This window comes from Trichosurus vulpecula, chromosome 2 (assembly GCF_011100635.1).
Source record: "Trichosurus vulpecula isolate mTriVul1 chromosome 2, mTriVul1.pri, whole genome shotgun sequence".
Taxonomy (NCBI): domain Eukaryota; kingdom Metazoa; phylum Chordata; class Mammalia; order Diprotodontia; family Phalangeridae; genus Trichosurus; species Trichosurus vulpecula.
In genome coordinates, this window is record NC_050574.1 from 77,778,642 (window position 1) to 77,801,050 (window position 22,409).

Here is a 22,409-nt window from a genome sequence, read left to right on the forward strand (position 1 = left end):
CTCCTGTCTCTTTAAGTCTCATACAGATTTCGGCCACTCCTGTACGGAGAAAGGGGTGGAAGTTGGGGGAGGGAAGGGGCACGTGCTTGGACAACATTAGCCTACTGGTCTACACATTTGTCTTGTCTCACACTTCCAGTTCCATGGCAGCCCCAGACCTGTGTGATCCTTCTCGAACCCCCTTGGAATCCATCATTAGGTTCCTCTTAGCTCTGAGATAAAATACTCAATGAGATACACGAAACTATGTTCCAGCCACCTTGGACTATGCACTCTGATCTTGTCCTGCCTTTGTATAGCTTCCAGATAATCACGAAGATTGTCTCCTATGCCTAAGACAGACAGACAGACAGACAGACACACACACACACACACACACATATGTTGGGTGTCCCTGACCAGCAAGGACCCCAATCTCAGTACGCAATGATGAGGCAGGAGTCAGGGAAGATACAACTCCAATTTATTGGGAGACATTATCCAGTTTTATAGGGTTTTGCACTACATGAGCAGAAGCAGGTGTTCAAGGGGTAAGGGAATGACAGCATGGGAAGATCGATATTGGGTGGGAAGAATCTGGATTGATGCAAACTATGGTTCCTACAGGCATATGGGAAAATTAGGGCTGTTGCAAGATAATTTCTATGGGAGTATGGGAACAAAGGGGGGTGCTGTCCTACAGCATCTATGGAGGCATGGGAAGGCTCAGGCATGTAGCCAGCTGATATCAGAGCTGTATGAGCTATGTGAGGCACAGGGCAGGATGCCCTTGTAAAGTATCAAAGATGTTCCAGTAAGTAAAATATAAAAGCATTGTTGTGTTAGGCACTGGTTCAAGAGCATTAGGTAGTGGCCAGCTGGGTTCCTCCTTCTGGGCTTGTGAGTCCCTGGTGAATGGACTCTGCCTGCATGAGAAAGGATGGCTACGAGAGCGGGAGAGAGGCTGTTAGGGACAGAAGTCCTTCCTCCGGGTGCTTGCCGTTCCAACTCCTACTAAGCCTGTCTGGTTTTACCCAGGAAACAGGCCAAGTGCTAGGGTCCTAGCAGCTCCAGGGTCAGGACCAACCCCTTACAATTACCCCCTTTTGATTTGCAACGCAGCACCTCCCGAAAGAGGTGGGTGCTCAGTGTGTAGTCTCCAAATGTCATGCTTTAGAGTGGTGATGGAGGATGTCAGTGCTCTCAGGAGCTGACACAGGAGGCAAGGCAGCAGACACAAAAGAAGGGCTATGCAGCCAGTGCCTAAGGCAGCACTGATCAATGTACATTTCCAGCCATCCCCAAGGAGACCAGGGATGCCAGAAGAAATTAAGCAACTCTTTAGAAAACTTAACAGGGGACAGGTCCTGGTAACTAGCCTCACCGATGGAAGTGGCAAGCTCATAGAGGTCCGTGATATCTAAGGACACATTAGTGTACCAGAGCCCATGTAATTGATTTTTGATCTTATCCCAGCCCCATTCAGTGGCATTGTATTTTTTGGGGGTGACACAATAGGAGGGGTAGCGATAATCACACTTCAACTGTTGGTTAAGTTCTATCAGCTCTATTTCCTCTCCTAGTTTCATGACTGCCCGTCTAAGGGTGTTGATGGCTTGATAAAATGCCCTATCTATATGGGCTTGCATCTCAAAACCTAAGGAGACGTTATGCATAAGATCCTGGAGAGTGTGAGCTTGGATAACCTGATTCTGTGTGTTGGATGCAGACAGGGCAGGGAAGTGGAAGAAAGAGGGAAGGATACAAGAAGGGATATGCCTACAAGCGTGCAGGTACTTCAATATTCCACATAATCCCCGCCCCACCCCTTTTTTTTAATAGTCAACAGTCTGCTTCATTCATGAGTCTTTTGGAGTTGTTTTAGGTGTTTGATCCTGCAGGAGGTTCAGGTAGAGATGAAATGGGAGTACATGCAAGACATGCTGGCCAACTTGTGCAAATGTCCCAAAGGGGGAGATGGAATGTCGAGTTTGAGGGTTATGGAAATAGTCCTGTTGGTTAGAACATCAGGTATTTATTTATAAGAGCAATATGAAATAAGACTGGAGAGAGTAGGTTGGAACCAGATCATAGACAGCCTTGAGTGCCATGCTGAGAGAGTGGAAGTTTTTTGTGCAAGCAAGTGATTTTGGCAACTGTGTGGAGAATGAATTGTTGAGGGGAGAGATGAGAAGCAGAGAGGACAGGAGCAAATTATAAAAGTTCAGGTCATTGGAATGGGTCCAGACTAGGTTGGTGGCTGTGTGGGGAGAGGGCTGACTCCAAGGTGTCAAATGTGAGTGACTAACCACCAAGGGAGCCCAGAGAAAGAGAAGAGACAGGGACCCAGGACAGACCTTTGAGACACAGCCATGTTTAAGAGGCAGGAGATGGATTATGATTCAATAAAATAGACCAAGGAGTAGAATCAGTGGAGGAGGAAGAGAAACAGGAGACCAAGAAAACATCTAGAAGGAAAGAGCAGTTGATACTGTCAAAAAGTCGTAAAAAGGTGAAGGAAGTTGAGTGTGCCAGCCGTGGCATGAATATATGATGAAGTAATTGACACAAAAAGACAAAGACACGGGGCTAAGCGAGTCGTGTAGTTGGGCTGTAGACTGATTTTAATGGAGTTACTGACAGTACTTTATACAGGTTAATTGCTGACTCATCCTGACTTCTCAGAAGAGTACAGTGGAGCATTGGTTAATATTTTTTATCTCCTTGTTCCTGGGAATGAGATGCCGGTCTCCTACAGGCTAACAAATTGAAACATTTCTACTCTTTCCCATGTAGATAACCATGCTGAAACATTTCTGTTCTTTCCCATATGGGTAATCATACTGCAACATTTAAGTTCTTTCCCGTGTGGATAATCACCTGCGAAGCTGGGTTTTCTTTGCCACATCTTCTTATCCTAAACATGGCCTTTTGCCTTGCATAGACCCTTCCTCAATTGATCCTGCCATGCAGAGATCTAAAAAGGCCTAAACAGGATATAGCTGGCTCTCCATAGTTGAGGGCAGAGAAGAAGTCATCCTAAGATTTAGAAGTCGAGATCATCAGTAATCTCTGAGACAGCAGTTTCAGTAAAGTGGCGGAGTTGAAGCCAGAAGGAATTCAAGGGGCTGAGGAATTACTGGATAGTGAGGGTGAGCAGACAGAGAATATGGCAATTCTTTCTAGAAATTCGGCAGTGAAAGGAAGGAGAGATTGACTCTTAAATACCTTGACGGAATGGCAGGGTGAGTAAAGGTTTTAAGAATGCAAGAGTCCTGAGCGTGTTTGCATGCAGTAAAGAAAGAGCTATTAGTTAAGGAGAGATTGAAGAAACAGAGATGGAATGATCGATGGGGTAAGCTGCTGGAGGACTGGGGAATGGGATCAAGTTGAGGGATGACGGTTTGGACTTGACAAGAAGAGCCATCTCTTCCTCAGAAACAAGAATAAAGAAAGAGAAGATGAGGAAAATTGGAGAGTTTAAAAGTATGGAGTAGAAGAGATGAGGGAGCTCCCAACAGGTAGACTCTCTTTGCTCATTTAAGTAGTAGATAAGATCTTCTGTCTGCCAAGAAGAGAAATGGGTATGGGAATAGCATAAAGGTAATCAGCTAGGGAAGGAAAAAAGTTGCCATTCCAATATTGAGCACCCAGTGGAGATTGTGTAACATGAATTTGTAGAGGACCTATTTGGCACATTTGTACATTTTCCTCCACTGGCATTAAGCTGCAAAGAGGTAGGTAGAGAGTAGATAGTGAAGATGACTAGGTTTGACATTTGCCAGGGGGTAGATGGTGGAAGGAAAAGCCAGCAAGATTTTGAAAGGTGGGTAACCCTGGGGTCAAAGAGGACGATGAGGCCAGAACAGGGAGATAGACAAGGAGGAAAGGAGGGACCAGAAGTCTTAGTAAGAACAAAGAGGCAGAAGGAACGAAAAGGGATTGTGATCAGAGAAGGCAGTTTCAAGGAGGTGGAATTGGAACAGGAGTGGCTGAGATTTCTAAGGACTTGGTACTAAACCTTAGGTAATCCACACATTTAGGTAATCCACATGTTTCCTCCAGCCAGAGGAAAATGAATGAAGGAGACAAAGAAAGACTTGTTAGAAAAGTAAGGAAAAAGCCAGAATTCCTCATGACTTAGAAACTGGGAAAAGAGAGAATCTTAAATAAGGAAGGGGAGTTCACAGTGTCACTGCTCCATCCATGCTGGGGAGAGCTAAGAACTGAGGATGGCCCAGCTGCTCTGTTGGAGTTTGGAGGATGTTTCAGGAAAATAGTGGAAACAGAAGCCAGAGTGCGGGTGATTCAAGAGTGGGAGATGAGAGATGGAAGCACAATGTAGATGTCTCAGTTTGTTTGTGAAAGGAAAAAAAAAAGATTCCTCGCTGAGGTAAGAGTATCTGGGTTGAGGTGGTTTTTTTCTTTTTTTTAAGGATAGAGGGGACACCTGAGCATTTTGTTGGCAGAGGTGGAAAGAACCAACAGGGAATGAAACAAAATGAATGCCATACAATGGGATTGGAGGACCAAAGTCCTGGAGAAGGCACGAAGACATGGGATTAAGCATAGTTAATGATAATTCCTTAGTGAGACAGAAAGGGTCACCTCTTCCTTTGAGATAAGATGGGGCAATAAAATGGAAAAAAAAATGCTGAGATTTGAAGGAAGGAAGACAAACAAGCTCACTTTGAGCAGTGTCAGTCCCAAGTAAAGTAGGAAGCACAAAGGCCCTGAATGTCAGTGTGCTGATCAGTTAGAATGGAAGAGGTTTGGAACAGTTGTGGCTGTGGATTTGGTTGGACGGCCAACAAGAGAAATAAAAGGACTGCTGACTAGATGAGGCTGGAGGATGAGGAGAGGGGAGAACGTGTCTGTGTGTGAAGGCAAACAAGGGAGTGCTCTTTGACCTGGGAGCCAGTGGAAAGAGTGGGCCTAAGGGATGAGCCCAAATGATGCACTCTGATGCCAGAAACGCCTCATGCCCTGCTGGCTTGTGAATGTTCCTCCTGAACAGATTGGACTGTGGGCCCCAATGCTCCTTTGGCCGTTCTGTTCCTTGGCGTTGCTGGACTGTGCTTGTGCTTGGCTCTCTCTTTAGCCCCAGTGTTTTCCTTCAATGCTTTATGGAGGACTTCCTAGTTATCTTAGTGCTATGGCTTCTCTCAAGGATCTGCAGTGTTGGGACAAGTGTTGCCCCTAATTTGCCTTTTCTCCCATCCTCCTTGCTTCTTACACTCGTCTGCCTTACAGGGAACAAGCAGAAGGTACCCATCCTGAACAGCAGCCTGATGCACTCAGAATCCGAACTGGATAGTGATGAAGCTATCTTCACCTGGCCAGATCGAGAGAAGGGCCGATTACTTCGTGGCCAGAATGGCTCTCTGCGCAATGGACAGGCTCCACTCAAGCCCAAGACCCCCAGAGAGGAGATCTTGTAGCCACCTTGTGCTCCTGAGAGGAACGGGAAACAAGGGAGCAGAGGGGGAGGGAGGCAGGAAATGTCTCTGTTTTAGGGAGGAAGGGACAGCGAAAGCTTGAGAGGTCCAGGCTGCTAAGTCATTTCCAAGAGAGAGAGAGAGAGAGAAAGAGAGAGAGAGAGAGAGAGAGAATGAGAATGAATGTGTGTGTGCGCGCGTGCATGCGTGTGCATGCACACACGTGCGCATTCCATTCTTTCTCCTGTATTCTCTCTTCTCCTTCCCTCCCCCAATTCTGAACAGAACTGGTTGTACTTGAATCCAGACATCTCTAAGGAACTCCAGAGGAAACTGTGAACGAAGAGACTTCTTCTTCCCCAGGACTTAGCACCCAACCGAAAGGACCTCTCTGAGCTGCTCAGCTCAGGACCCCTTCTTCTGGGGTGAGGCCAGGGCAGGGTTGGGGAGGACATAGTGTAAGCAGTTCTAGAAGTATCGTTCCAGGGGAGCTTCCAGCCTCCCCTGTCTTCCTTCATTCCCTCCTCTTCTCCTTGCTCCCGTCTCCCCCATCCTTGGATGTGGCTGCTTGTCCTGAGTCCTTCCTAGAGCCTAGACTGGCAGGCCACAAGGAAAAGTAGCACAGCAGAACCTCTTCCTCTTCCCCCTGCCCCAGTCCCTCCAGACGAAACTCCAGGATCCTGATGCCCCTGGGACAGCTTGGAACATGAATCTTTTGTTGTGTTTAAATTATTTGTCCTTTCACTGAAATAAAGAGAACTGAGCCTCCCCCTTGAGCACTGATGGAGCAAGGCTATGGGTGAGAGGCATCTCTAGTTGTTTACGAGCTAGGCGTTCCCCTTGGGAGCCCAGGCTTACTCAGCCTCTTCCACTCCCCTGCCACCACCACTGCCCTCTGCTCAATCTGGCAGATGTGGAACACTCACTGTCCACCAGCATCTGTTGGGGCCCCTAGTGACAGGAGCACAGATGGCCCCTGGATCCCCTCATCATCCGAGCCCTGGTTTCCCCCACTTCAGTCAGTTTTTTTCTCCACTTAGGCAGTGGAAGGAGAGAAGAAGGCTGCCTGAAGGACAGGGCTGGGCCCATTCGTTTCAGGGATGCCTGCATCCCTGATGCTTTTTTAGTTCCCATGCCTGACCTACTTTCAGAGCAAACATCTGGCAGGTGCCCACGTTGTGGTGGATTCACCTGAACTTGAATAATTTGTGCCCCGTATTCTCCCATTCTGGCTCATGGCCAATTTCCTCAAGCCCCTGAAGCCAGGACTCCCTCCCTGTCCTGCAAGGCTGGCATCAGAATGAAGGTGGTCACTGGAATTGGCAGAAATGTAGCAGCAGTGTGTGTCTGTGTGTGCACACAAGAGTGTGCCTGTGTGTGTGCACACATGACATAGATGAGAATGAGGATTTTACTCATTTCTATTTTCTCACTGTGTATCATTGTTCATTCTCCATCAGAATGTCACTCCTCGTCTGTTGGATCTGTTTGCACACTTCAGGGCCCAATTCTTTGCCTGGAAAATTCTCCTTGGGCAAGGAGGCCTGCTGTGCATCTCTGCCTTGCTGATAACAGCTTTGCCCTCTGTTTCTGGGTGCCGGAGGTTTTGGGGGAAAACTTTTTTTTAAAAGATAAAAAAATTTATACTACTGCACTACAGACTTGATGTGAAATGATTAAACATGCTATTTAATTTTTCTTGTAGCCCACTGAATGTAGTCATGCCTTCTTGCTAACTTTATTGAATTTTCAGCAAAACCAGCTGCTTTCTATTTGTTTTTCTCACATGTGACAGGTACCAGCCAAGAAGTCAAGATTAGGTTCACTTAACTGTCAGGTGTGGGCAGCTAGGTGGCACAGTGAGCACTGGGCCTGGATTGAGGGAGACCTGACTTCAGATCCAGTCTCAGACACTTACTAGCTGTGTGACCCTGGGCAAGTCACTTAATCCTGTTTGCCTCAGTTTCCTCATTTTAAAAAACAAGCTGAAGAAGGAAATAGCAAACCACTACAAGAAAACCCCAGATGTCGTCACAAAGAGACACAACAACAACTGTCAGATGCCTGTAGTCCAGAGTCTCCTGAGAATTCCTGGGCCTCCCTCCCTCTCCTGTCAATTTAGTCTGAGGGAAGCGGGGAAGTTTTCCTCTACCTCCACCATGCCTTTGTGCCTTGACACAGGTGACCCATGGATGCATGGGTATGCAGAGGCTGCGGGAGTCTAGGGCTGTTTTGAACTATGGGAATAAAGATGAGGGGAAAGTCTTCAGATGTTCTTTGCACAGCTCGCAGCCTTCCTTATTTCTCTTAGAATGAATTGGAACTTTTAGCCTAAATAAAGGAAGATTCAGGGAGGACATGACAGGTGCCTTTAGCTATTTAAAGGCCTGTTGTGTGTGGCCCCAGAAGGCAAAGCTTAGAAGCAGTGAGTAGAAGTTGCAAAGAGGCAAATTTAGGCTTGAAAGCAGGAGAATCTTAATGGGAGGCGTCCCAATGCAGAACGAGCCATCTCAAGAGGCCGTGGTTGGTCACTTTCGTTGGTTGTTTTTAAAGAGATGCTACATGGCCACCGTTCAGGTTGGGGGAAGCAGGGTGCATATAGGAGTAGGTCCTTTTCAGCTGTGTATTCAACTAGAGGACCAAGAAGGGCCCTCCCAACTCTAAAGTTCTGTGATTTTTGTGTTTGTGGGTTGGGAGAGGAGAATCAAAACTGAGCTGTCCTCAGAGCACCAGGGCTAAACTGAACTCAGCCTGTGGACACAAAAGGTCTTTCCAAGCGTGCATTATCTCATTTGATCCACAGAATAACCCTAAGCTGGATAGTGTTGGTATTGCCCTTGTTTTACAGAGGAGAGAATTGCTTTGCCTTACATGAGGTCACTCAGCCACAAATTCATGTCCTCTAATTGCAAACCCAGGGCTCTTTGGTAATCAGACTGGGGAGAGAAAGCTTGCCCAAACAACTACAACATGAAGTCTCTGGTAAATTGGATCAAAATGAGATGGTGAGATCCGAGAATGGAGGGATTACTTCCAGCCAAATGGACAGGTGAGGGCTTCATGGAGGGGTGGGATTTTAGTTGGGCCTTGACAGGTTTTAAACAGAGAAGGGTGAAGATGGCAAGGTGTGTTGGGCAGGAGCGGTGAGGGTGTGGGAGGGGAGAGTTTGGCTAGAGTAAAGGGTTGTGTTGGAAAGAAGTGAGAGGAGGGACAGAAGCCTGGAAACAGTGGTTGATTCTCTGGCCAAATCCCATAGATGGAGGTTATTTTTTGGGTAGCAAGAATCATTGAAGAGTTCTAAGTGAGGAAGAGGCATTTGAAAGTGTTTTAGATCAATGAATTGAGTTCTAATAGTGAGTGGGATGCATCAAAAAAAAGGGGAGCTTGGAAAGAAAATGGTGTTATTTCAGGAAGTGAGGATACAGAATGTTGCTTGGGCTCTTACACATGGAAGCTCTTTCTAAATTTGGTTACAAGGGTCATTTTGATGTCTTAGGTATTCCAGAAAATAATGATGTTTCTTCAGAATCCTTAAGGCCTCAGTTTTACAAAGAATATATTGTAGTCAGCCATGTCAGAGGAGACATGGGCCTAGACTATGGTGTTGACTATGGGAATGGGAAGGAAGTAAGGAATTAAGGTACAGAAATAATTTGTAGACTAAGGCAACTAATTTGGATTTAAGGAATTATGACTGAGGGGCTCTGGTTCTAAAAAAGAGGGAGAAGTTAAAAATGACCGGTGAAACCATTGAACAAGAGGTGAATTGGGAAAAGGACCTGGTCTGAGTGTGAGCCCTCTTCAGATGCTCTGGTCTGGCCATTGCCAGCCACTCTTTCCAGTACCAGTGCACCTTCTCTCATCCTCCTCAGCTCACAGGTTGAGACAGAGGAGTTGTACTACTACTTGCTCCCATTGCCACTTCCAGTTTTTTCCCCTTCCTCCATCACTCAGTAACCTCTCTTCCTTTGAGGTTCATGCTATTCAAATATATCACCCCATCAAAATCTTGGTGGCTGTTGTACAGGCCCCCAGGTCACTCACCTTCCTTCTTCAGTGACATATTCCTTCCTTCCTTCCTTATAATTTTTTCTCTCCTCCCCAATTCCTGCCCTCATACCAGGGGACTTCAACATATATATTGATTCTCCCTCAAATATTCTAACCACTCAGTTCCTTCTCTGCCCAACCTCAGCCACACACAAAGGTGGTCATACCCTTGATCTTGCCATCCCCTACAAATGCACCACCTCCATGTTGAAGAATTCTGAAATCGCCTTATCCTACCATAATCTATTGGCTTGTCACCTCTTCCTCTGCCTTTCCTTGCATAACCCTATTCTTTGTCTGCATGTGACCTGCAATCCCTTGATCCCTCAATTGTCTCCCAGGCCATTTCCTCTACACTAGTCATTCTCTCCCCTTCTCCCTATCTCGACTCTTTGGCGAACCAGTTCAACTCTACACTGTCCTCTCCTCTTGAATCCCTCTTTCGCCTATCATATCATTGATTATGCCCAGCTAGACCTTAGCCTTGGATCACTCCCACCATTCATCACCTTTGCTCCTACACACATGCTGCTGAACGAAGGTGGAGAAAATCTTGCAACCGTTCCAAGTGGGTCTGCTACAAATTTACATTACATAACCTCAGCTGGCCTTCATTGCTGCTGCTCAGTCCTACTATACCTCCTTTATAAACCCAGTATCCCACTTGCCACAGCAGCTCTTCCAGACTTTTTCAACTTTCCTCAAATCTCTCATGGCTTCCCCTCTTCCTACTCTCTCAACTGAGGACTTTGCCTCATATTTTACAGAAAAATAATAAAGCCATTCATTGTGAACTCTCCTCTTCCCTATTCTTCACCTATCACTCAGATGCCTATGGCCACATTCACCTCCTTCATCTCTGCCTCACATGAAGTGGCCTTACTCCTTACCAAGCCTCTACCCTCTATTGAAGTGACCCCATTACATCCTGTCTCCTCCTGCAGATTGTCCCCTCCTGTCATCCTCACTTTCTGCTGCCTACAGTCATGCCCATGTCTCTCCCAACCTGAAAAAAAGGCCTCACTTGATCCTTCCATCTCTGCTAACAGTCATCCCAATAGCTCTTTTGCACTTTGTAGCTAAATTCCTCAAAAAGGCAACTACAGTAGGTGCCTCCACCTTTCACTCCCTTCTTAACCCCTTACAATGCAGCTTCTAGCCTTGCCATTCCACTGAAACTGCTCTCTCCAAAGTTAGTAAAGATCTCTTAGCTGCCCAATTAAATGGACTTTTCTCATTCCTCATCCTCCTTGACCTCTCTGCAGCCTTTGACACTGCTGGTCACTCTCCCCTCCTTGATACTCTCTTCTCTCTTGGGTTTTCAGGATACCACCCTCTCCTGGTTCTCCTCTCTATCAGACAGGTCTTTCTCTGAATTCATGTCATCTAACCAGAGGTGTCCCTAGTTATTCTGCCCAGGATTTTGCCTTCTCCCTCTATACTACTTCATTTGCTGATCTCCTCAGCTCCCGTGGATTTAATTATCATCATTATGCTGATGATTCTCAAGTCTACCTTTCCTGCCCCATCCTCTCTGCTGACTTTTGATATTGCATCTCCAGCTGCCTTTCAGACATCTCAAACTGAATGTCTAGTAGACATCTTAAACTCACTATATCCAAAATTGAACTCATCTTTCCCCCAAACCCTCCCCTTCTCCTACCTTTCCTTTTACGGTAGCAGACAACCCCAACCTCCCAGTCCTTCAGGCTCACAACCTAGGAGCCATCCTCAACTCTGCACTCTCTCTCACCCCTCGTATCCAAGTTATTGGCAAGGACTGCAGATTTCACCTTTGCAATATCTCTCAAATATGCCCCCTTCTCTAACACGGCCACCCCTCTATTGCAGGCCCTCATTAATGTCTGTGCAAAAGCTTTCAGTTTCATGTAATCAAAGTTATTTTATCTTTTGTAATTGTCTCTATCTCTTGTTTGGCTAAGAATACATCTCCTATTCAAAGCTGTGAGAGGTATGTGATCTGTTTCTCTTCTAATTTTTTTAATAGTACAATCTTTAGGACTAAGGTCGTGTGTCTATTTAGAATGTGGTGTAAGATGTTGGTCAAAGCCTAATTTCTGCCATACTGCTTTCCAGTTTTCCCAACATTTAAATCAAATGAGTTCTTTCCTAAGTAATATGTGTTTTCCACTTTGTCAAACATTGGGTTATTAATTCCATTATTTTTGATTCTCTTCATCCAGTCTTTAGTGGCTTGACCCAGACTTCTCCTGATGGAGTTGGGAGAATTCTAAAAATACGTTGTACACCAGCTTTGCCCACCTACCTTTGGGCACTGAAGAAGGGCCACAGTCTGTCCTTTCCAATTGCAGAACAATTAGTGTAAAGGGAACATGTTATTTGTTTTAAAGCTGTGCACCCAGGAAGCCAAAGAAAAACAAGGGAACCCAGCAATACCAGATGTTCAGTCACACAGGGCTGGTTCTGGTTGTCTCCTTCCCCCTTCCTCTCCCACTGTCTCACCTACCAGTCAATCAATAAGTATTTATTAAGTGCCTACTATGGGCACAGCTAGGTGGTACAGTGGATAGAGTGCTGGGCATGGAGTCAGGAAGACTTACCTTTCTGAGTTCAAATTTGGCCTCAGACACTTAGTAGCTGTGTGACCCTGGGCAAGTTAGTTAACCCTGTTTGCCTCAGTTTCCTCATCTATAAAATGAGCTGGAGAAGGAAATGGAAAACCACTCCAGTATCTGCAAGAAAACCCTAAATGGGTTCATGAAGAGTCAGACACAACTGAAAAACAATCAAACAACAAGTGCCTAATGTGTCAGGCACTGTCCTGAGTTCAAAGTAAGACAAAAGACAATCCCTGCCCTCAAGGAGCTCACAGTCCAATAGAGGGAGAAAACATGCAACCAACAACATACAAATGATCTATAGACAGGATAAATAGGAAATAATCAATAGAAGGAAAGTATTAGGTTCAAGAGTGAATGAGAAAGGCTTCCTGTAGAAGGTGAGATGTCAGCTGGGACTGAAAGGCAGGAGGGAGAGAGAGCATCCCAGGCCTGGGGGCCAGCCAGTGAAGATGCCTGGAGTCATGAGATGGAGTGTCTAGTTTGAGGAACAGCCAGGAGACCAGTGGGGGAAGGAGAAAAGAGAGTCTCTCTTCTCTTTTTGCTCTGTCTCTTTTACTCCTTTTCTGGACCTTAGGATCTCTGATACAAGAAGGTCCAGAGATCTAGTCTAAGTCCCTCCAAACTAGTCACCCACCCCGCCAACCTACTTGCTGCTACTTGAGTCAAATGTGGGAAAGGGAGGAGAAATGACCCTTGTAGTATGCAGGAAGAGTCCCAACTTGGAGGGAGTGGGGCCAAGATATCCAAAATACAGAGGAGAAAGGCTAAGAGGGATGGGCAGGCCTAGAGACCATGCCCTCCAAGACTGGGATGGGGAGAATTGAGATGAGAGCACATTAAAGTTTCAACAAGAGCCCTACATTTGGAATCAGATGACTAACTCTACTACCTGTGTGACTTGGACACCATCCCTTCCCCTCACTGGGCCTCAATTTCTCCATCTGTAAAATGAGTTGAACCAAATGATCTCCACAAGCCCTTACAGTTTGAAATGTTATGATTTTGTGATCATATAGCTAGAGGTGAAAGGGACCCTTGAGGCCCTCCAGTATGACCTCTCCAAAATGAAGCAGGCCCAAAGAGGTTGGGACACCCCAAAGGTCACAAAGATCAGAAGTGGTAGAGAGAAGATCCAAATTCTGTTTAGCATCCACTCCTCTATATCAAGAGCCCTATCTATGACTTCTGCCCTGCTACTCCTGTCCCAGGTCAAAACAGGTCCCTCAAGGGGCCCAAGAGCTTCAGAAATGGCTCTAGTTTTAAATTCTCAAGATAAGGAGAGGGCCTGTTGAAACAGCCCCACAGACCTCTGGAGCCAGAGCTGAGACCCTTCATGCCTCTACCTGGAGAGTAACACATGTACACACACTAACACTCCTAGACAGACAGCGGCATCAGGGGAGACTCAGACCAGCTCAGGTCCCAGGCAGACGGCCACCTCCCTCCCTATACACACATGCCTCTCCCTCTTTAATACCTGAAGGAACTTAAACGTTTGAAAAATGACCTTCATTATCTCATTTGAACCTTACAACTCTGAGAGGTTCAATGTCTCGCCCAGGATCACGCCGCTCATTAAATGTCTAAGGCATGAACTGAGATCTCTGCTTCTCACACTTGACTTTAGCCACACTGCCATATGGGTTGTTAAGATCTCCCTCCTCTCCTCCAGGAGGTTTCCTAGGACCCCACTCCATTCTCAAAAATCTCAGAAACAGCCACCCTCCTCGTTCACCTTTCTCATGTTTCTCCCCTCAGGAAGCCTCTGATCTGAGCCAAGAGAGAACCAGGGCAGCACTTAACAAATGTTTATCGACTGACCAACTAACTAACCCTGTCTTTGGGAATTCAGTTCCCTCTCCTAGCTGCCATCCAGTACCTACTGTTTGTCAGGCCCTGAGTTACCAAAAGGCAGACGCTGCCCTCAGAAGAGGGATAATTTAACAGGGGAGATGATACAAAGCAAGATATATAAGATAAATAGGAAATAACAGAAAGAATGCACAGGAATAAAGAGAGATTGGAATGGCTTCCGGTAAAAGATGAGATTTTAGTTGACCCTTAAAGAAACTGGAGAAGTCAGTGGTGGAATTAAAGAAGGAGGAGGGTAAGGGAGGCCTAAAGAGGACCTCTGGTTGAATCACTGCAGCCAGCCAGCCTCCCTGCCGGAAGCTCAGCTGCTCTGCCAACTTCCTGCTTAGTTCTCCGCTGCAGACAACAGATGAGACACACCTCAGCTCAGCCTGCCCAAGGGAGTGGGGACAAAACCAGAAATCCTCCTTTGAGAACCATCTGCAAAGTCATCCAGTTGTCAGACATGAACAAGGTGATCCCGGTAGCCGTGGGCGCCTTGATGGGAGGTGGTAAGTATGACTTAGGCCTTCCCCTCCCTCTTCCTCCTTTAAAAAAGTATGTGTTATTGTTTTCTGTTTTACATTATCGTCCCTTGCCAATAACCATCAGCCTCACAGAGCTCCAGCTTATAGCAAACAGACAAAGGAGCCAAACCCGGTTACCATTTCTGACTCCTCCTCATCCCTCCCCTTCATCTTCTCCCTCTATTACTGATTCAGCTTTTTAAAAAAAAATAATTTTCCCCATTATATGTTAAAACAAATTTTGAAACATTTTTTTAGTTTTGAGTTTCAAATTCTATACCTCCCTCCCCTTCTTCCCTGAGACTGTAAGCAATCTGATGATATAGGTTATACTTTTGCAATCATGTAAAATATTTCCATAGTAGTCATTTTGTACAAGAAGATGAAGGAAGGAAGGGAAGGAGGGGGAGGGAGGGAGGGAGAGAGAGGGAGAGAGAGAGAGAGAAGAAGAAAGAGAAAGAAGGAGAAAAAAAAGAAAAAGAAGCATGCTTCAGTCTGCGTTCAGACAATATCAGTTCTTTCTCTAGAGGCAGATAACATGCTTCAGCTGGAGGATGTCTAAACAAGCTGTGGTATATGATGGTGATGGAATATTGTCGTTCTGTAAGAAATGACAAGCAAGCTGATTTCCACATTTATTTTTGAGGTCTCTGCTGTGCCAAGTCAGATCTAGACAGAACAGAGGGCCAACTCAGTAGACCTGAGTCAAGGTCCTCCCAGACTCATTTGTAATTATGGGCAGGTCACCTTTCCTAGACATTGGTCAAGGGTGTTTTCCTCACACCAATGAGATCATAGGTCCATGGCATCAGCACCAAGGAAAATGTGCAATAAATCATGCTAGTCCCTGGATGACACCTCTAAATCTGGTGGATTGTACAGATCCCTAGGAAGCTAAGCACCCAGAAGAAGGTAGAGTCTTCTCTAACAACCCTGAATTCCTTCAACTTGTGTGAGCAGGGTCAGTTTAGGTCACTATAAATCCAGAGTACAGATCGCTCTCGAAGGTGAAGACCCACAGTCTATCCATTAACCAAATGAGCAAGCATTTATTGAGCAACTGCTATGTGCCTGGCAAGAGAAAAGGTGAGCCTCCACTCAGGAGTGGAAAATGGCCTCACAGTTTATGGATTCCCTTCCATTTTTTTGTCAGGTAAAATAAAACCTATCCTATATTCAATGATTTGCTGGCCTAAGTGCTTGAAGGGGCACCTGAGGGCCCTTTCCTTTTTTCATGAGGGGATTTAGACCTGAATCAAATGCCTATGCTGTTAGGGGAATTCTTGGAGGCTGGGGAGGTGAGAAGGCATGAGTTTAAGAGAGAATAGTATGAAAAACCTCCCACCTCCATCCTCACCTTCCTCTTTTCTCATCTTCCTCTTCTCAGCTGTTCAATGCTCAGCCTCTGAACCCTGAGCAGACTGAGGGTGGTAGTGGGGTCAGTCCAGGGTTGGAGTGGGAGAAAGCAGGTCAGGCTGCAATGGTGGAAGGGCATACAGCAGACACTGCCTGCTTCCCAACCAGGTCTCTTGTCCCACAGGCATAGCTGTAGCTTCAGTCCCTGTGTTCCTGGGAGTTGTAGGCTTCACTAAGGTTGGCATTGCCACTGGCTCCATGGCAGCAAAGATGATGTCAGCAGCAGCTGTTGCCAATGGTGGAGGGGTTGCTTCAGGCAGCCTGGTAGCTGTGCTTCAGTCTGTAGGTGAGTGAGGGGCCTATGGAGGAGGGAGGGGGGGACCCTTCCACTTGCCTCCAATCCCTGTCTCAGAAATGTGGCCTTTCCCTGGCTAGTCATGATCTCTTTAGTTGGGATCAGCAAAGAATCACAGACCCTCAAAGTTGGGAAGAACCTCAGAGACCATCCTGTCCAATCATAGCAGAACAAGAATCCTTCCTATGACATCCTCCACCTGCCTGTGCCTAAAGACCTCCTATGAGGGAGAACCTATGTGGCACAGCAGAAAGACCCCCAGCTCTAGACTGAGAGAACTAGGTTCAAGTCCATCTCCAGATCCATGACCCTGTGGACCTCCTGAGGTGGCCTATCCTCATTTTGGACAGCTCTAATTATAATGGAGCCCAAATCTGCCTCTACCACTCTTCTCCATCACTTCTGGCTCTGCCCTCCTAGGCAAGAAGCCCTTCAGCTACAGAGGAGGTAGCTATCTCCTTAAATCTTTCCACATTACACATCCTCACTTCATCCAGTCAGTCCTATAGCATGATCCCTAGTTCTCCTGGTCCTGGTTGCCCCTGACAGTCTCTGCCTAGCCCCAGCATTCTCCCATCCCCCCCAGCCACACTGACCCATTGTTTTGCTGAATTCTCTCCCCCACAGGGGCTAGTGGCCTGTCCACAATGGCAAGTACTGCACTGGGTTCTGCAGGTTCAACCCTTGGAAGTATCCTTGCATACTGGGGCAGTCAGAAATGATAGCCTACAGGTGCCAGGGACTCACAGTGGCCTCCTGGCCTCTCTGCCTCTGAGGGGAAGATGGTATGAAGACAATATCCCAGCCAGATGCACATCCTTTCCAAAAGCTGGGCCTTCTGTCCCCATACAGGGAGAGCTCTGACAAATAAAGGCTTGGCATGACCTCCTGTCTCTTTAAGTCTCATACAGATTTCGGCCACTCCTGTACGGAGAAAGGGGTGGAAGTTGGGGGAGGGAAGGGGCACGTGCTTGGACAACATTAGCCTACTGGTCTACACATTTGTCTTGTCTCACACTTCCAGTTCCATGGCAGCCCCAGACCTGTGTGATCCTTCTCGAACCCCCTTGGAATCCATCATTAGGTTCCTCTTAGCTCTGAGATAAAATACTCAATGAGATACACGAAACTATGTTCCAGCCACCTTGGACTATGCACTCTGATCTTGTCCTGCCTTTGTATAGCTTCCAGATAATCACGAAGATTGTCTCCTATGCCTAAGACAGACAGACAGACAGACACACACACACACACACACACATATGTTGGGTGTCCCTGACCAGCAAGGACCCCAATCTCAGTACGCAATGATGAGGCAGGAGTCAGGGAAGATACAACTCCAATTTATTGGGAGACATTATCCAGTTTTATAGGGTTTTGCACTACATGAGTAGAAGCAGGTGTTCAAGGGGTAAGGGAATGACAGCATGGGAAGATCGATATTGGGTGGGAAGAATCTGGATTGATGCAAACTATGGTTCCTACAGGCATATGGGAAAATTAGGGCTGTTGCAAGATAATTTCTATGGGAGTATGGGAACAAAGGGGGGTGCTGTCCTACAGCATCTATGGAGGCATGGGAAGGCTCAGGCATGTAGCCAGCTGATATCAGAGCTGTATGAGCTATGTGAGGCACAGGGCAGGATGCCCTTGTAAAGTATCAAAGATGTTCCAGTAAGTAAAATATAAAAGCATTGTTGTGTTAGGCACTGGTTCAAGAGCATTAGGTAGTGGCCAGCTGGGTTCCTCCTTCTGGGCTTGTGAGTCCCTGGTGAATGGACTCTGCCTGCATGAGAAAGGATGGCTACGAGAGCGGGAGAGGGGCTGTTAGGGACAGAAGTCCTTCCTCCGGGTGCTTGCCATTCCAACTCCTACTAAGCCTGTCTGGTTTTACCCAGGAAACAGGCCAAGTGCTAGGGTCCTAGCAGCTCCAGGGTCGGCACCAACCCCTTACAATTACCCCCTTTTGATTTGCAACGCAGCACCTCCCGAAAGAGGTGGGTGCTCAGTGTGTAGTCTCCAAATGTCATGCTTTAGAGTGGTGATGGAGGCTGTCAGTGCTCTCAGGAGCTGACACAGGAGGCAAGGCAGCAGACACAAAAGAAGGGCTATGCAGCCAGTGCCTAAGGCAGCACTGATCAATGTACATTTCCAGCCATCCCCAAGGAGACCAGGGATGCCAGAAGAAATTAAGCAACTCTTTAGAAAACTTAACAGGGGACAGGTCCTGGTAACTAGCCTCACCGATGGAAGTGGCAAGCTCATAGAGGTCCGTGATATCTAAGGACACATTAGTGTACCAGAGCCCATGTAATTGATTTTTGATCTTATCCCAGCCCCATTCAGTGGCATTGTATTTTTTGGGGGTGACACAATAGGAGGGGTAGCGATAATCACACTTCAACTGTTGGTTAAGTTCTATCAGCTCTATTTCCTCTCCTAGTTTCATGACTGCCCGTCTAAGGGTGTTGATGGCTTGATAAAATGCCCTATCTATATGGGCTTGCATCTCAAAACCTAAGGAGACGTTATGCATAAGATCCTGGAGAGTGTGAGCTTGGATAACCTGATTCTGTGTGTTGGATGCAGACAGGGCAGGGAAGTGGAAGAAAGAGGGAGGGATACAAGAAGGGATATGCCTACAAGCGTGCAGGTACTTCAATATTCCACATAATCCCCGCCCCACCCCTTTTTTTTAATAGTCAACAGTCTGCTTCATTCATGAGTCTTTTGGAGTTGTTTTAGGTGTTTGATCCTGCAGTTTACTCTTGTCAAATACGTCCTCGACACTTCGATTGCAGAAGCTCTCAAAGTACGAGTTCGGGGGAAGAGGCTGGCACAACTGACTGATGAGCTTTGGGCTGAGCTGGGGCACTTTGAGCAAAACAACACACTTTTGGGCCCGGGGCTTATCATTTGTGGAGTTCTCACTATTCAAATCCATCCCGTAGTTGTCTGGATTGATCTTGGGGCCCCCCTTGGGGTCCCCAGCAGCACCTGCAACGTCCTTGGCCTTCTCCTCTATCAGCTCCTTCTGCTCCTGGTGCTGACAATCCTTCTTCCTCCTCTTTTCCTCTGGTTCAATCAGTAATCTCTCCTTCTCTTGCCGCACCCACTTGGCCTGTCGCCTCTCCTGCTCCCCCTCAAGGACTGGCTGCTGCTCCTGCTCCTCCCCGGTCCCTTGGGCCTCGGCCCCCTTTTGCAGAAGCTCCTTTTCTTCTTGCAGGAACCAGCTTTCTGTCCATTCTCCTACAAGAGCAATCTTAGCACAATGTTAAAGTACCATCCCTAATCTTTATGTTCCTTTGATGGCATTTACAAACTAAACCACAAAACATTTTTCTTACTATCATCATCATAAGTAATTGCAACAAACTTTAGGCCAGCAATGAGCATGATATTAATCAAATAACAAAATAACATTCTCACATTGCTTAAGGAGCAGTTACAAAGTGAGCCCTATGTGGCTCGTATGCATTTCTACCCTTCTTCATAAAGCTTTACTAAATTGGTGCAAAAGTCCATAAGTAACACTAATTCCAAAGCATTATAGCAAACAAAGTTTCTAGTTATTGTAGAATTCCTAAATACCACAAGTTTCTTAGTCAAAAAGATGTTGTATACTGCTCTTAGAATCCTTATAAACAGAGAACATCTTAAGGTGAGTCTTAAGCAGTTTGTATAAATTTCTGCACATGATCTAGTTCTAGATAAAAATAAGATTAGATTGCCTAGTAAGATAACACAAAAGAGCTTATATCTCATACTAACTACTTGTTCTGATCACAGAAATTTGCTACAGAAGGAAAAAGCTGGGACAGGTATCATACCCAATATGATAGAATAAAACATTCTTGCTTTGTGTAAACTCAAATTTAGTTACAGATCTTCAATGCAGATAACTATACCCAAATTCAAACTGAAAACAAAATTAGTTATAGTCCTAAGTGCCTTTTGCCTAAAATAGTAAGTTTGACCAATCACAGCTTAGAGCCAGAGACGGAGCTGCAATAAGCAATGAAGATTTATCAGGACTCACATGCATAAGGGATTTCATTTAATATCCTTCCTTCTCAAATTTAAATTTGTCCTGGTGAAAAAGCCAATTGTTAGAATCCTTTCTATCTATAGTACATAAACTTGCGGCTTCTCAGCAAGCTAAGTTCGTTGTTTAGGACCTACATAAATCAAACAGGTTCTTTTTCTGGGGCTGATGACCTTGCCCATGCAGATAGTTTCCAGGGGCCTTGGCAATTTTACAAAATAAGGAGCAGTAACCTGGATATCAGGAAGGGGTTAATAGAAAAACCTTGGGCCTGTCTGCTATCTTTTGCCTTTTCTCTTAGCACACTTATTCAAGGTCAAGGCTTTCTAAAAATCATGCAAAGGATTTTACAAAACTTTTTTTCATAAACTTATTTCCCTTTCTCAGAAACAGCTTACAATTTATTCTGATATTATTATTAATTTCTAAGTATTAAACAGTTCTTAAATTTGATCACCAAATCTTTTCTACATAATTGAAGAGAGAAAAAAAAGAAAACTAAACATAGTTTTGTAAATACTAGACTTAAGCTTAATTAACAATCTCAGAAATTTCCTAAATGATAGCAAAACAATAAAGACAAAATTTGGTAATTTATGATTTTTTAAATTATAACACTACAAAATATTATGACATGGTCAATTAGAATGATTTAAAAGTTTTCTAACTCAGTATAATTCTTAGCTTAACAACATTTAGATTATAAAAGAAGTTGCTTTTCTGACAACACAGAATCTCAAATTTTACATATATGTATACATATATTAGTAGTATTTATAGTAACAATAACAGTGATGGTCTCAATTAGTGAATCACAATAATTATGTCACAACCAGTAAATCTCAATAAGTATGTCATAGTCAGTAAGTCTCAACAGATATCCAATATTACCACAATAGAATTTTCCTGGGGCTATAAAGTTAATAAATTTCTCAATGCCAAATAACAATATGCACCTCCTTTTAATTATTCAAATATACATTTCTAAGTTCCATTCTTATTTTTCTTGGGAAAGTTTTACAAACAGTTTGGAATCATCTATTAGGTCAGTTTAAAATGTGCTGGGCCAGTATTCTAATTACTTCTTTTGGCCCAGGTGAAAAGGAAGCCTAAGGAATTTGATTCATTGCTAACAAGGTGTAGCCAGTTTCCCTTCCAGGCAGAGGGGGTTGATAGTTAATTGAACAGCAATAATAATAACTCATAATAATCAATATATTTATCCTGATCAATATCTTTAGGTGGACTTAATTCCTTTTATCTCTCCAAAACTTTATTGGTTTTTAACATTAAAACAGTAATCCCAAAAAACCTAGCTAACAATCTTACAAGTTTCATAAGTGCTGGCAGGATTGTTTTAGCTGTGACCTTAACAAGGTAGGGTTAGCAAGGCTGAGAAAGTAACTTAACCAGTTTTACACAATTGTTTTCATTTTGTAGTTTCACCAAAATTCAGATTAAAGATTGCTTTGTCTACTCTCATTTCTAATCACTTAAATTTTACAATATAGGAGAATTTTACTACAATTCAGAAGTACAATAATAGTACAAACAGAAAAATTTCATATGACATTAATTGCACTCCCAAATCATTACATCTATTGGGCTTACCAAGCGTAGAGGCTTTTCTTCTCTCCTCACAGTTGCAGAGCCTGGCTGTGGACTGGGGGGTGCTGAGAAGCTGCAGAGTCCAGCACCTAAATGAAAGGTCTAGCGGGTCATTGAGGAGTGTCCCTGAGGGACCTTTACTTTCTAATAGAGGTTGCTGGGTTTGGGAGACTAGGAGCAAAAATTCCAGGTTCCGGTGGTATGGAAGCAAGGACTTGGGGTCTTGGGAGGAGAGGTTCCTCTGATAACCTATTGCCTAGAAGTGTGGGCTTCAGGGTGCCCAGAGGTGCAGGGTTGTTGTCAGTGGGATATGAGAGGGCAACAAAGTAGCAAAGTCAAGAACAGGGAATAGAGCCTTTGTTGCGACATGTATTTTATTTTCTGCAGTTTCTACCTTATTAAGATTTAATTTATATTAGGACTTTTAGGTGAAACACCTCAGAATAAAGGGCCTAAATAAGAAAAAGCAGCTAGTACACAGGGCAATTATTTTGAAAAGGAGCCAACTCTGTATTGTATATTTGCAGCCAAATCACTTTTTAAACTTTCCAAGTAGCAAATGTAGGAAAATCACAGCAAGCTAGAAATGTTTTCACC

The 22,409-nt window shown here is 45.1% G+C and overlaps 1 protein-coding gene across 1 annotated transcript; it reads left to right on the forward strand.

Moving 5' to 3' along the window:
• Positions 1 to 14,246: 14,246 nt before the first annotated feature.
• On the forward strand, positions 14,247 to 17,044 carry LOC118838646 (interferon alpha-inducible protein 27-like protein 2A). The gene is made up of 3 exons (XM_036745992.1): positions 14,247 to 14,433; positions 15,989 to 16,150; positions 16,787 to 17,044. The coding sequence occupies exons 1-3, from the start codon at positions 14,292 to 14,294 to the stop codon at positions 16,879 to 16,881; spliced, it is 399 nt and encodes a 132-aa protein (XP_036601887.1). The 5' UTR covers positions 14,247 to 14,291; the 3' UTR covers positions 16,882 to 17,044.
• The last annotated feature ends 5,365 nt before the right edge of the window (positions 17,045 to 22,409 follow it).